This window comes from Molossus molossus, unplaced genomic scaffold (genome assembly GCF_014108415.1).
Source record: "Molossus molossus isolate mMolMol1 unplaced genomic scaffold, mMolMol1.p scaffold_m16_p_11, whole genome shotgun sequence".
NCBI lineage: Eukaryota > Metazoa > Chordata > Mammalia > Chiroptera > Molossidae > Molossus > Molossus molossus.
This window is the reverse complement of record NW_023425346.1, coordinates 80,559,152-80,574,592: the sequence shown is the minus strand read 5'-3', so window position 1 is coordinate 80,574,592 and position 15,441 is coordinate 80,559,152. Positions and strand designations below refer to the sequence as shown.

The following is a 15,441-nucleotide window of genomic DNA, read 5'->3' as shown; positions in this document are numbered from 1 at the left end:
TTATTAACTATATTAAATGGTTATATATATATATATATATATATATATATATATATATATATATACTGAAAGGTTGAAAATCTCAATGTAGTAAGTAATTTCATAGAAAAAGATAGCAAATTTCCAAAATTCAGCGAAGGAGAAAATCTCTCATTTTTCAAAGATCTCTATCTATGATAAAAGTTGAAAAGATGTCAAGGAATTACCCACAAAAACAGCATCAGGCCACATGGTTTTACGTATGAATTGTTTCAAATCTTGACAAAGTTAATTTTTAGACTACAGAAATTGTTACAAAGCAGAACTTGGAGTGATATTTGATAGTAAAGGTTTGCTATTTCTTCAATATCAAGAATATTTACCAGTAGGAGAGAAAAAAGTAAGCATTATAATAAAAAAACAAAACAAAACAGGAAAATTCATAAAAAGAAGACATATGCGTGACCAATAAAAACATAAAATACTCAATCTCAGTTGCAATTTAATGAAAATGCAGTAATTGATATTTGCTATTGAATTGGGAAAAAATAAGAAAAATAAAAACACTCAGTTTTAATAGGGCTGCTATGAAACCTATATAAAACAGACCATTAATATTTGTTGAATATATTAATAAATATGCTGCTAGGGAGGATATAAACTTACCAACTTTTCTCGAGGCAAGTTGGGTAATTTGTATTAATTAAAATGTTTTCATATCCTTATATTAAAGAGTATCTTATATTGATTTATGATAAAGAAGTAATAGCATGAGTCCTGGCCGGTTTGGCTCAGCGGTTAAAGCATCGGCCTGCGGACCAGAGAGTGCTGGGTTCGGATCCTTCTATGGGCACGTACCTTGGTTGCAGTTTGTCCCCAGCCTGGTTGAGGTTGTGTGGGTGGCAACTAGATGATGTGTCTCTCTCACATCGATGTTTCTCTCTCTCTCTTCTTCCCTTTCTCCTTTCCGCTCTATCTGAAGATAAATGCAAAAATGTCCTCAGGTGAGGATAAAAAAAAAGAATAGCATGAGAGTGCAAAGATTTATTTATAATGCTAATTATTGCATCACTGTGATAAGAAATGATGAAAATAACAAACATCCAATAATGATAAAGTGATTAATCAATTATTAAATATCATTTCTAGAAGATACTGTGCATTAAACACTAAATACACATTTTTGAAAATTATTTTATGGCATGAGAAATGCTCACAATATAATAGAAAGTGGAAAAAGTATCTTAAGTGACACCATATCTAGTAGGATCCCAATTACTACATCTAACATGCATGTATGTGCATATGTTTATAGACAAGAAAATTCTCCAAAACATAAACAGTGTTCACTTCTTGTTTGGTCAGATAATAGATGGTTTAAATTTTTGTTTTAACACTTTTAAGAGTTATCTAAATTGTTTTCCAGTGGCCATGTATTACATTTATAATAAAAAAATTTAAATATAAAATAAAAAAATAGTAATTTCAGAGACTGGTCTTTAAAATACTTCTGGCTAAATAATTGTAACCTCTTTAATATGTTTATTTAATGACTACATAAACCACTGACTGCTAACTAAAATTTATTAAAATACGTGCAAACTGCGTACATATCTATCTTTATATATCAATATTTATGGAGATCGGTATTGATATATGGATATAATCAAGAAAAGCAAACTGTGTGCCAGTCATTACATGTTTCAAATACATTGAAACAACATTCATTCATAAAAATTTGGAGCCCTCAGACACAAATACCACATGAGTTCTTATAAATGAAAAGGTATACCAGTCAGTTATGGAACTTTAGACTAGAGGTTTCTGACCTTTTAAGATCCTAACCCATAGGAAGAAATGTAGTTCCCATATAGCCTAGTACATATGTGTTTGTGTGCACGCACTGGATATGAGACAAAAATTTCACCCACCAATACTCATATTTACTACTTGACATGCCCTCTGATATATCTTATTCTGTTCTAAATCTTTAAAAATGTCAGTTGTGACCAACTACTTGATTTTATGATGATCTAATGAGTTGTGACACACAGACTGAAGAACGAACCTCTAGGGCAGATCTCGGTCAGTAACTGGGACAGCCGTGATGCACAAAACCTACAGAGAAGTGTCATCACAAAACATATGTGAAAAGCCACCTTGTATTTGCTTAAACATTCCGAAGGGCAACTGGAGTAGCAGAGCGCCCTGAGTCAGGCAGAAGGAAAGGCTGAACACACCAGGGGAAGCTGGACAGGGATAAAAGCAAATCTGTCTCATTAATTCTTCGCTAGTCTCTTTTTCCTATGTATTCGCTTATCATTTTTTTTTCTCTACAATTATTTCCAAATACCTCATTATATTTTAAATTATATTTCCTGCCTGCCTTTCCCACCAGACATGAACTCCTTATTCACTTTTGAATTCTCAGAGTCAAGTAACTTTCTGGTACAAAGTTGCCACCATACAAAGGTCTATGGAATTAATTAATAAATGAATAAACCATATGCTTTGAAATTTTCTTCTTCAATCCTGGGGCCAAAGGGACACAACATTAATGGAAATGGGTTTATTCTTCTTCTTAATTGATGACAGGACGTTAACATGTTTCGTTCTTACTAAAGAGATAAAAATCTTTAAGAAAGGGAAGTCACAAGAGCTTCTAATTGGGACGTTACTCAAATTTCTGAAAAGTTGCCCTGGCCGGTTTGGCTCAGCGGTTGGAGCGTCGGCCTGCGGTACAGAGAGACCCGGGTTCGGTTCCGGCTAAGGGCACGTACCTCGGTTGCAGTTTGTCCCCGGCCCTGGTTGGTTGTGCGGGTGGCAGCCACTCAATGTGTCCCTTCACATCGATGTTTCTCTCTCTCTCTCTTCCTCTCTCTCCCTCCCGCTCTATCTGAACAAAAAATGGAAAAATGTCCTCGGGTGAGGATAAAAAAAAAATTTCTCAAAAGTTAAATTTATGAATCAATGAAGGAGAAATATTGAGTGTTTGAAACAAAACGTCAGTTTTTTTCCTATTTGCTTGTCATTTTTAAAACTCCCCCCTCATCATGTACTTAAGGGTTATATATATTTTACCCTTACATATATGCATCTATATATAGAGAAAGGAGAACATTATCCACTTTCTCAAATTGGAAACATTTTAACATAGTTCTAGAACCACAGGTAAACCCCAAACTCATAAATCCCCTAGCATTTCCCCCCCAATCACCAATTTAAGTATAATGTTCAAAGATTTCTTCCTGCCATCATTCACGTTAACGGGGAGACCACGGTCCTCTCCTCTGGAATGTGAGTCTTTGAGTCCCCTATGACCACATCCACGCAGGACGCCCTGCGGGTTAAACCTGGGCAGTCGCCCTGAAGGGAACTGCAGGGAAAACAGGAAACCGGCTCCACACTAAGTACACGCAGGAAGGAAAAGTTGCTGAGACATACATGTAAACTACAAGTAAAATAGACTTGCTATTCAGAAACAATCTGGGACTCTTGAAATTGTCATGATGTGACAATAAAACTGAAAAATGGAGGTATCTCCATGTGGTTCCGCGGTATCCATTATCAAAGAGTGAGCCCGAAGGTTCAGAGAAAAGACATCAGATCGTGACAGAGAATGTCTTTCCCATGCAACATTTCTTACTGTTTCTCTAAAGGAGTAACTGCAAAACGTTAATATCTATACACACACACACACCAATGAGGTTTTCCTTCTTGTTGACAAATGTTGATGCAATTGTTGGGCTTGATGAACACTTAGGTATAAATTGTCAAGTAGTCAGTGACCGAATAAACCAACAAAGGAAGAAGGATGGCGGAAAATCGATTTCCCGCACGTGCCTACGGCTTTGCCATCCGGGGAATGGCGCTCTGGGAAGGGGCTGAATGGAAGATGATGCAGAATGAGCTAAATCATCTGAAGAAAGCTTCAGAAAGATAAAACCGGGGAACGCCATGCCTTCATGAAAGTCTTATCTTGGAAATGGAAAAGAAAAAATCTCTCAATTGTTTGTAATAACAATGCTACACCCTTTCTTCTTAGATCATTTACTTGAATAAATGGAAAGTTTTCCTGTCAGCCTAGCTGAAATTAGTGACATCACCTTTCGCCCTTTCTCATAAACGCTCTGAAAATTAGCACTGTGACTTCAAGGTTCCAAGTGAAATAGAAAAATTAATGAGATTCATAGGAGGGCTGTAAAGTCACAGACTCTAGTATGTGTTGTTACAATTGTGTTCAAAAACGAACATTCTTCTGGTGGAGAGTGGCAATTCCAGGGTTGTCGTAATGATTGTTATTATTTTAGGGTTTTCTTTGATTCAAGTATTCTTCCTGTTTCAGAGGAGAGCTTTCTGTGTGTTTTCTGTTTCCCATCATAACACCAGACTAGTTACTAGTTACCAAGAAGCAAAAATGTTAAATTTCAGAATGACTCTGAGTCAAAAATGTCCTTAACCTGCAAGAACGAGATGGCCTCGCTGGCTGAATACGCCTGGGAGTGTGGGGGGTGTTCTGTGCTGCGGATCTGAACAGATTTTGGCTCACACACAGTTTTGATTGTCCTCATGGTGAAGTGGCACCTGTGTGATAAATGCCCGTAAAGTGGATTTTCATATCTTCTACTCCAAACATCTTCACTTAAAAAATTTAGTACCCAAAGTTTATTTAGCAGACTTTTGAGCTCTGCTAAAATTAAACACATCCAACTGATTTTAAACAGCTTTGAGAGTAGTTTAGGGAATCTGGAATTCATAGGAGTCTCTGCTATGGTTTTTCCTATATTACATAAAATGGTCATTTCTCCCATTGCACTTGAAGAAAAGAATGTGATTATTGTAGAAGTTGTAATTTTGGATTTCCTGATCCAACACAAACGGTTGTGGTTTGGGGGAAGTTAACCTACTCTAAACTCCACATCCTGAGCTGGAATTAATTGCTCATTAGAAGCAGAAAGAGTTCTCTTTTTACTCTAATGTACGTACAGCATAGGTTTTTTTTTGACATATTATGGAAAAATAATGTGGTTCTGAACTTTCTCTTTCTGCTTTTTGGTATTTCGGTTTGGGTTTGAGCCAGAGATAGGCTAACTTATTTGATTATAGCATGAGAAGAATGATTTCATTTAGACTTTTATAGAGAACTGATGAAACGATACCAAAATCTGGTTTTGGTTCAACACAATTGGGTTAAAAATACAAATTAAGAATGATAATTAAGAGTAGTTCAGCAGAGGTAGAAAACAGTTTTTACAATGTTTATAAATGAATAATCAGAGATGCCCTTTCTTTCAAACTTCTCATGTAAGAGAAAATACCTAACCAGATGCCCCAGCGGTCGGCCCTCCTTCCCTCCAGGAGCTGGCTCAGGCGAGAATCAGCTTTGCAGATGATTGTGACTATGGTGCAGAGTCTTAGAACCTTAGTTTTCTTATCTGTAAACAGGATTAAAGCTACAAGGACCTCATGGGATTGTTCTCCGGATTAATTGAGATAAGGTGTTTACACAGTATCTGGTAGAGTCAGCACTGAGTAAATGATGCCATCGCTGCTGTTCATCTGGTTGTAGTACACTTTATTCAGTAAATCAGTTGCAAACATTTTCTTGGTATTGTCCTCTTCCTCCTATTTTAAGACATGAACTGGACCCTGGTATTTCTTTGCTTTAGGGTTTCTGCAGAGCTGAAAGCAGAAGCTTCTAACTTTCTTCTGGTCTTTGGTCTTTGATTTTAGCACAAGATCATTCAAAAGATTAGGTGCGCTCCCCAGGGTCGGGGTGGAAGGAGCGTACTTTTGAAAGAAAAGTCTGTGTGTGTAGAGAGGGCAATAGATATTGACCTTTTGACCAAGGGACTTTGCCAAAAGTGTCTTACGACCAGGCCTGATAGTCACTACCTGAAGGGACTGTGGCCACCTCAGTGGTAACCAGAGTGAGCTGGACCAGAAGGCCTCCCAAATACTGTGTATGTTGTGCAATGTCCCAGGACATTGTAATTAAGCTCCAATAGTGACTAAGATGGAAAGGTTTTTCTGGTTAAAGGAACATATTACTTCTAAACACCTCAGTGTGTCGTGCTTAAACTCCTCACATTTACCGAACACCTGCTACATGCCAGACGCCACTCTGAGTGCTTTACATGTGGTCATTTGAAAGGAGAAGGAGAGGTTCCATATATCGCCGAAACGCCCAGGTAGTAGGAGGCGTAGCCTGGATGTGAATGCAGGCAGTCCAGCCTCAGAGACCATGCTCTCGCACACTGGGCTTCCCATCCCTGCCATATTATTATATGCAAAATCCAAGACCTCTGTGGGTTTAGCAGCAGTTTGTAGTAGCTGCCTTCAGGGCACAGGGCTGACTGAGGAGTCAGGGTACAGGTTAGCTGTAGCAACCGGCCACGGGCCAGAGGACAGACTTAGAAACAGAAGGATTCCTTTGGGGTACACGAGGCCCAGTTTGCAGGAGAAATCAGTACCACTCTAAGGATCAGATCACTGGCCAGCCAGTCAGGCTGGGAGACTTGGGCTCCGTGTATGACAGAGACACGCCGGGGAAACTTCAGGCTGTGGGGTGGCCGCAGACATCAGGGGTGTAACCTAAGGCCATGGGCTTTCCCTCTGCTCCATAAAGGGACAGTTCCTACGGGTGGGTTCCATTCGCTCTTCTCTTGCTTCCTTCTCATAGACTTCCCCTAAATGCCGAGTTCAGTACTTTATCAGGTTAATCAAATGTCTTCAGTAAATAGAGAAGTCTCTCAGGGAGTGTAAAGGACGAGTCTGTCCCCCTCCCCACGGGATGGACTGCCTGAGAGAACACTGACTTTGATGGAGAATGGAGCAGACAGGGAACTCTGGACCCCTGAGCACTTTGAGGGAAAGAGGGAGCTCAAGTGGCGTGCTAGGATGGGGAGATAGGGTGCTTACGGGTCAGCAAACCTGGGGAGACCCTCGTATGGACTGGTAGATAGGAAGAGGCTCGATAACATCTCAAAAGTGTATCAAGGAAAGAGGTCAAAAGGGAATTTCCTTCTCCTCCTCTTGGCTCAGCTGGCTCCCCGCTCCTGCTTCTAGGTTACTGTTCTAGGATTAGCACAAGGTTATTGGATTTCAGTGGGCTGTTGTAGGCTGGTCTGGGGCCCAGTGATTTTTTTTCCTATGGGAAACCATTACTGGGTCCAAATGGGCAATTTCTAAAGGGGTTTCTGAAACACAGTTTATATCTATGTTGGGGATTGCCTATAAACATGTTGCCTCCCTTCAAAATGATTTATGCTATGTTTAAAAGCTAGAAGTTCACTCACAACATCTTCTCCCATGTAACTAATACGTCAACATGTTCCTACAAAATCCACATTGAAATATAAATGAACTACAACGACCAATCGAAAAATATCTCACATCGAAATATAAATGAACCAATCAAAAAATATCTTCAGTTTATTTTTGTCCTCTTCTTTCCTCAAATTTTCACTTCTTCCTGAAATTTAGATAAGTTCCAACTCTTGAAGTGGCATTTAATGTTCTACCATTACCAAGTCCAATCCAACCACAAAATCCACCTAATTTATGGACACAGTGGTTTTTTTCTCTTCTTTTTTTTTTTCTTCCTGTCTCAGGACTTCTTCTGCACCTCCATTCAGCTATTTTAGGAAATCGGGGGCAAGATTCATCTATTGACGAAGGGGCACACTGGGAAGGAGCTGTTTATGGAGCTCGACAGGGCTCATCAACAGAAGGGGTTGCTTATTTCATGGTGGGAGCCAAACAACAGCAATTTCTGGATGCGTACATTTGATGACTCCAATTCTTTACCGAAGTCCATATTTTAAAGAATTTAATAATATGTTTTTAGTTGAGATATAACTGACATATAACAATCCACTAGTTTTAGGTGTACAACATGATTTTGATACATGCATACTGAATATGATCTTGTCACACACACACACACACACACACACACACACACATACACACCCAAGAGGATATAGATAGGACCATTCTACTCAAAGGACAATTCTACTCAAATGATAATTCTACTCAAAGGATAAGAGTAACTTTAAGTCCTTTCAAAGAATTCTACTGCCTTCTTCTGGAGCAAATTCCCAGCTGTAGGGGGAATGAACATTTCACTTGTCTATCTAGATAAGTAACCAGAGGATGCTAATTTCTCATGAATAACTCAGTGAAGCCATGTGGGTTCCTGGGATAGCTCAAAGATACCAGACCATTAGACAAAAAGACTTCTTTTTCTTTTTACCTAGTCAATAATGGCAGCAAGTTTATGATTATAGATCTGTGTTTTTCTGATGATAAACAGGAAACTACATGAAGGAAAGGCCTTTTCTTTCTTTCATCTAAGATGACAGAGAAAGTTGATATTGTTATTAGAACTAGACATTACAGTGGACAAGTCCTAATTGTGCTCGACATCGATCTTCCCTTGCCCTGTTAACAGTACCTTTCTCCTCTGGGGACTCTCTTTCCCTATACTCGTTCATGGACTTTGTGTAGGTCTGATTCTACTTTTTTGTTCCAGGGGTGGCCTTGTGACCGAGTTGTGGCCTGTAAGAGTACTCCATCTTTCTGGCCACAGGAGATCAGAAGGAGACATGGGACCCAGGCTGAGTCAATATGCTCTTGAGGATTGCGTTGAACATCAGTTTTAGGCCTTTCTGGACGTACCGGGGGTAAGACAATCCTCTATAGAGTTGGGTTGAAGCTGCTGATGGCTGTCTTGCTACCATATAGGGGAGCCCGCTAAGAATGGCGCCTACAGAGAGAATAACGAAGCTGAGAGACGAAGAAAGACTCCTAGTGGCCTGTCTGAAGGAGCTGGATCCAGCTTCACCTGAAGCTGAAACGCCGATAGATTTTAAAATCATAAAAGCCAACACATTTTCCTCTTTTGCATAGGCTGGTTTGAATTAGGTTTCTTTTCTTTGCCATTTAAGATCCACTGACTAATCACAGGTTGTTTATCAATGTCCTTAGTTTTAATCAGATGCCACAAAGAGCAGAGAAGGAAAATGCCGTCTAGTCTCCATGCTGGTGTCTCCCCACTGACAGCAGGGGCTCATTTCTCTTATTTCTCACCTTTAGAGAATGACATTATGATGGTTTTTATACTTGTGTGGCTATTATACATTCCACCCTAAATCCCTTTCTTGAGATGGTTAGCATGATCTCAGCATCTTGTTCTCCCTTTCCTTTGACTGCAGAATTCGCCGGATGCATCTTTCATCATTCCGACAGTTGCCAAGAATGTTCCCTTAGGTTGGTTCCTAGACCATCTTCATAATCGGGTGAACAAATCTTTCAGAATGTTTTCATTTACTCACCCAACCATCACCTTCCTGAATCAATTCCCTTTGCCAGAAAGATAAATCACCATGTCTTTTATGACAGGGAAAGAAGCATACCTCTTTCCCATCCATGTGTCTACAAACCCCTTCTTCAGATAAACCTTCTTCTAATTTAGTTGAAGAGTTAAAAAAAAAAAGCTGGGAGGAGGTATGATATATTCCATGCAACTCTTTAAAAAAGACAGTAGTTATAGAGGTACTGATATTTTAAGAAAACTCTCGAGCCATCTCATTTCTGACATTACTTACAGGATATTCATGTTCCTGTTAAATAAGCACATAATCTTTATCTGCCAGTAAATAAAACAACAACAGCCCAGTTTACTGCCAGAGGACAGTGCCAGTCTTAACAAGTTTGACAGAAAATAAAACACCAGCAGATAACAGATATTATGTTTTACTTGGGCAAATACTAACACTTCACAACGAGCATATCTTGCTTCCTTAATTGGACCTGTAGACGCTCACCAGGCCTCTTCACCTGCGGCCACGGAAACGCTCTCAATTTGTTCTTTCCAGCTTTGCAGGGCCTCGGTGGGGAAACAGCCACAAAACAGACTGGCTGGAAAGATTCTCAAGGTCTCGTGTTCATATTTACCAATCTTGCGATCTGTGTGTCTTCACTGATTGTAACACAAATACAGGGAAGAAATCAGGAGCTACCACGGGGACAGAGAAAAGGCCCACCTGGAGAGAACAAGGACAGAGGCGTCTGCAGAGGCGACTCCCCAAGGGTCGGTCGCTCTCCCAGCACCCGACGGCCACCCTGCCCCCGACAGGGCCCAGTGCCGTTTCTCCGAGCTCGTCTAGGAGCTCACACCTCGGTGCGGTAGCGTTTCTCACACACACCATTGCTGTTTCTTCCTATGGGCTTAGATGTCTGTATTCATGGCTCGATTGATTGTGACTTCCTCCAAGGTAGAGATAATATTACATTCTGGTGACCAGCACCTGGCCTATACTAAGTCTGAGTAAATATCTGTTAGAATTGAACAGGAGACAGAGAGAAAAGAGAAGGAAGAGAGAATGATATCAGAGCAAGGAGGGTCCAAGCGAAGGTGGGAGAAGTGTCAGCTCGGGCCCCTGGGCAGGGGGGAGGGTGGAGAGAACAGCTGAAATGAGGGCGGGGCAGGTCCAGGAAGTCCATGTCCACCGAAGAAAGGTTATTAGTCACATCGACAAAAATACATTTTCTTTTAAAACATAATCATTGATTGTAAGCGAGTGATTGCTTTCATTATTTTGGCTTTGAAGACCTTTGTGAGCATACTTACAGTCTTTCTGGCCTATTTTAACACTAGTTTCGATGTAATTATTAAGTAACTTATCTTCCTAATTTCCTTCTCGGGAGTTCAGAAGTTCTCCAGTTCAGTGTGCCTCGGGGGAATATTTCTGAGGCCTCTCAATGAGGTACTGGACTTGGGGAGATCTGAGTCTATGAAAGTATTTTTTGATGACACTGGTCCATGGAGTGATCTTGTTAGAGAATCTGAACGACTTTGGCACTTACTGAAGCAATTGGAATTGATGCTGTACTTTTATAATGTAGGTCAGAAACCTTGAGGACCACCTGGAGAAGCACCCGGGGGCCTTCTCTGGGCCCCCATTCCTCCCTCTCATGGACTGTTGATCGGATTTTAACAAGTGATGCTGAAGACCAGCACGACCCAGGAACCACAGTCTCATTCATAAAAGCTGCCTGGTTGAGTCTGGCGGACTAACAGGAATGAAATGTTAACTTTCTAAACGTGCTTTCCTAGATCTCTTCAAAAGTAGCAAGTCAACAGTGCGATTTCTCAGGCCCATGCTGGACAAAAGATACCAGTGTTTTTCCTTGGCTTGGGGAGAGGACAGGAAAGGACGCTGAGATTCTAATCCCTGGTTTGGAGTATCTCAGGCGATGACAAAGAGCTCTCATCTTTTATGACAGAGCATTTCCCAAGCATCCCTTTGGGAAGCCTTAGTTCCCAATTGTGTGGGAAGCAGAAAATCAGTCACTTTTGGCAATGCTCAACACACCCGAGCATGGGAAACACAAATTAAAATAGAGATACTTCTTTACTCACTAGGATGTTTGCCTAGTTGCACTTTTACTTGGCATGAAAATAGAATCGTCAGGACAGGAAGGACCCACGTGTGCAGTTGCCTAGCTCAGGTTTGGTGACGGTCAGAGAAAACTTTGTCTCATGAAGGCTAAGCATTTATCGACTTGATATAAAGAGATCATATAAAATAAGGTCAAAGAGCAGGACTGTTTATTTTGCTCACAGTGGCTTTGAGATGGAGGACTTTCCAACTACACATGGTGTTCCGTTTTGGTTTTGGGGGAAACCACTTCCCTTTATTTTATTGCTTGTTTGTTTGACTGAGGGAGGAGAGTTTCTCATCAAAGCCAGTAAGTCCATCTCAATTAAGTTTGAAGTGCGGTGAATTGTCATCCACATTGTTATTCTGTAGAAACTGTTTTCATCTGCTACTGGGAATTTAAGTGACCAGTTGCCTCATCACTGCTAATATCATTCTGTTTAATTCAAACATCTGTAATAAAACCAATAAACAGCTGTTTGTTCTGACCTATAGTCACAAGATGCCTATCTCTGGAAGAAGCTGAAGCCATTTGGTTGGAGGCTTCCTCTAACCCTTACAGGCATTTCTATCGTATGTGGGCGAACCCTCGGGGCCCAGGGATTTAGTGGCTCCACACGACAGTGGTGGCTGGAACTGACCTGCACCCGGCAGTGGGAGCCCAGCTGCGACGCCACAGCACCGAAGCGAAAGCCGGAGGGAACCGCTCAGTCCCTGGGCTCTGCTCTCCCAGCCCCGATCTTGTGAGCACACATATGTGTGAAGATCAGAACACTTTCTCATAATAGATTTGCCCTTCGGGGCCACCGGGGATAAGAGAGTTCCTTATGTGGTTCTCAAGAAAGCACTAAACACAGCAGCAGAAGGTGGAAGTCTTCCATAGGGTGAGTGAGAGCGGTCACAACGAGGACGTACTGTCACCACGTGCAGCTCTGCTCGCGTAGAAATGTTAGCAATGAGAGTGACGTTGTCTGAACACCAAAACTCAGTGTCAGGCACTGTTCTAAGTAAGTGACATGGACTTTTAATCACACTCTAAACACCCCTCCTCTGGGGCATTTTTGTGGATGCTCAAGAGTGAAATGTACTTTGTAAGTACAGCTTTGCCTTCTTGAAAAAGACATGAGAACAAATCACTGTCCTGAAAACAACAACAAAGATGATCTCTTTAGAGGTCACAATATTTTTTTCTGTTCCCAAATGTTGAGAAATTTGCAAATAGAATCCTGTAATACAAAAATTGCCCTTGTCTCAAAATAAAATGATCTCAGTGTCTGGTAAGAGCAGCAAAATCTGAATTGTTCAGATGCAATATACAAACAATGATATCTCTGAAGATAAACCTTTAGAAGTTTACTTCTCATCATTTTCTTAAGGCGAGATGCCTTATGTTACATGTTCTAGTAATGCTTGTCCAGATGTCTGAGACCCAAGAGATGGAGGGCAAGGATTAAGGTTCAGTAGATGACGAAAAAGACTCCTGGTCCTCTTTAAAACAGCGAACATCTGCTCCACCCCAAGCTGGTGTACAAGTCCAACAGGGAGTAAATATGAGAGCAATTATGATGAGCTACTGTGCATTAGTGTGGTTTGATTTATGGGAACAACTTCTGTGGGAGAGGAGGCTGTGGTTGGGGTAACCCAAATATAACTTGATATATATAGAACATGTTCTTGGCCATGTTCTTCTGCTCCAAACGGTCTCAGTAAAGATAAATTCCATGACTGGAATCAGGCGTGGGCTTACCCAGTGAAGGTCATAGTCAGACGGCCTTGCTCTTCCTTCGTCGTCCTCATAGAATGCGAAACCTTCCCTCCGCGCCTGATAATATTCCCTTCGCAGCTTCTGGATGCGGTCAGCACTTCCGCTCACGGGCCGGCTGCTGAGGACATACACAAACACGGTCACACGGTGACTGACATCCTCAAAACGCACTTTTATATCTTCTTCTTACTGGAGCTGACTTCTACATTGGAAAGAGTCAATGATGTCATTCAAATATGCTAGGAAAACTGAAATCAGTAATAACAATGAACAAAACTCAGTCCTGATGTGCATAACTTTGGCTCCAAAGGTCAGATCGTCTGACTTGAGATTAATAAATGCCTTTTCAGGGAGCAGGTAAGAGAAGGTCCTGACCTTTAGAGCAATTAAAAGAGCCATTGCATTTTTCTTTTCTTAATTTTGTTTTTCTTTATTGATTTTTAGAGAGAGAGGAAGGGAGAGGGAGAGAGAGATAGAAACATTGATGAGAGAGAACAATGATTGGTCGCCTCCTACGTGACCCCCCCTGGGGATTTGGCCCACAACTGAGCATGTGCCCTGACCGAACCGGCGACTTCTTGGTGCATGGGTTGACACTCAACCACTGAGCCACACCGGCCGGGCCACTGAATTTTTCTTATACTTGTAACCACAAAGTTTGGTTACATTTTTATGTGGGTATCTCATTTTCTCATCTAACTGTTGCTTACTAGAGACCAGTTGCTTGATCTGAAGGTTGGATGTGACAGAGTTGACATGTGCCAGTGTTCACTTCAGTGAGATCCTGAATTTTTGGAGCAGGGGATGAGGTACATGTACATGCCAATACATGGGAACAGGCTGGGCACAGGGACACGAAAGAAGGTGGAAGCCATGACAAGAAGTAAAAAGAAAAACAGAAAGCTGGTGACAGCGGAATGTGTCAGTTTGGTTGCTGGTCCAGGGTACTCTCTGTGCTTTCGCTACTTCTTCCTCTCAGGAATTACGGCTTCTCCAGTGACCCACCCACTCAACCCCAACTGGTCAGCTAGTGGCGCCCTTTTAGCTGGTATTGTCCCCATCATTTCAAGAGAGCCAACATCATCTGATACAATCCAGGGCTCAGAAACAAGAGAAGAATGATAGGCAGAGCTCAACGGTTGTTCAACTTCTTTGGTTCATCTGAGGTATATCTGAGAGCCCTATTGTGTTGGACCTTAAGTTAAGATCTGGGAAAGGAGAAATGAGCAATTCACAGTCTTTGTCTGCAGAAAGCACACAGTCTGGGAGCTAGGGGACTGATAGGAATAGACTGCAGGCCACGGTGACAGGTGCTGTAACAGGTCTGCACAGGCAGTAAGGACACACAGACTGCTTACACTTGACAAGATGACAGCAGGGCCACAGGAGATCACGAGAGGCTTCACAGAGGAGGGGACACCCTGACCATGTCATGAAGGACCCGTAAGTACTCAACCGCGAGATGAGTGAGATGAGGAACTTCTGGTAGAGGAAAGGGCAATGCAAAGGACAGAAGCGAGAAAGCGTCTTGCTCCAGGGGAATGCAGGTAAGTTATGCGGGGCAGGCAGTGGTCCTCAGCTTCACTCGCCCTGCCTTACACACACGTCAGGTGATGTATGCTCTCTTTCTCATTAGGAAGCAAATTCGAATAACCTAATTATTTTATGAGTGCTGCTGACTTAGGATCTTTTGAATTTACTCTGGTGACAAAAGTATATCACTTGAAAATATTGGTATTTTAACTGAATTTGTAACAATGTATTAACCATAATGACACTCATGTTTCATGAGTATGTGAGAATCACTGCTCTGGCACACAGAGTATACGGGAGAAAGCAAGGAGGAGAGACAGGTGTGACCGAGAAAGGTAAGCAGGGGCCCCACTGTGAAGACTTTACATGCCCCAAAGATCCCCAGATATTACAGTTGAGTTTTAAGACTAAATAAGACAATCTGAAAACAATAGAAAGAGGCCATCTACTATTTTGTTAAAACACTTAGAAATTATACTTGTAGACTATAACAAGAAAATGGGGAGTAAACATCTTTTGGAGGAAAAGCATTCTTCCCAAACTGGACTGTAAGTAAGCTGTAAGCAGGACCACGTGTCACTATCTTACAACCTCGCTACAAAGTTAGCACTGGGTCAGGCTTCCTACGTGCCTGAGAGACACCAAGTAGCTGATGCCTTTGATTAAGAAAAGACAAACCTTTACAGATCACATACCTTTACATTTTTTTAATGGAAC

General features: G+C 41.4%; 1 protein-coding gene across 1 annotated transcript in view; it reads right to left on the bottom strand.

The window, feature by feature from the left end:
• Nucleotides 1-15,441, bottom strand: part of PARD3B (par-3 family cell polarity regulator beta) — a 979,738-nt gene that overhangs the window by 84,017 nt on the left and 880,280 nt on the right. The window contains exon 21 of the mRNA XM_036254726.1: nucleotides 13,174-13,309. Coding sequence (XP_036110619.1) covers nucleotides 13,174-13,309 — 136 coding nt within the window. The remainder of the gene's footprint in view (nucleotides 1-13,173; nucleotides 13,310-15,441) is intronic.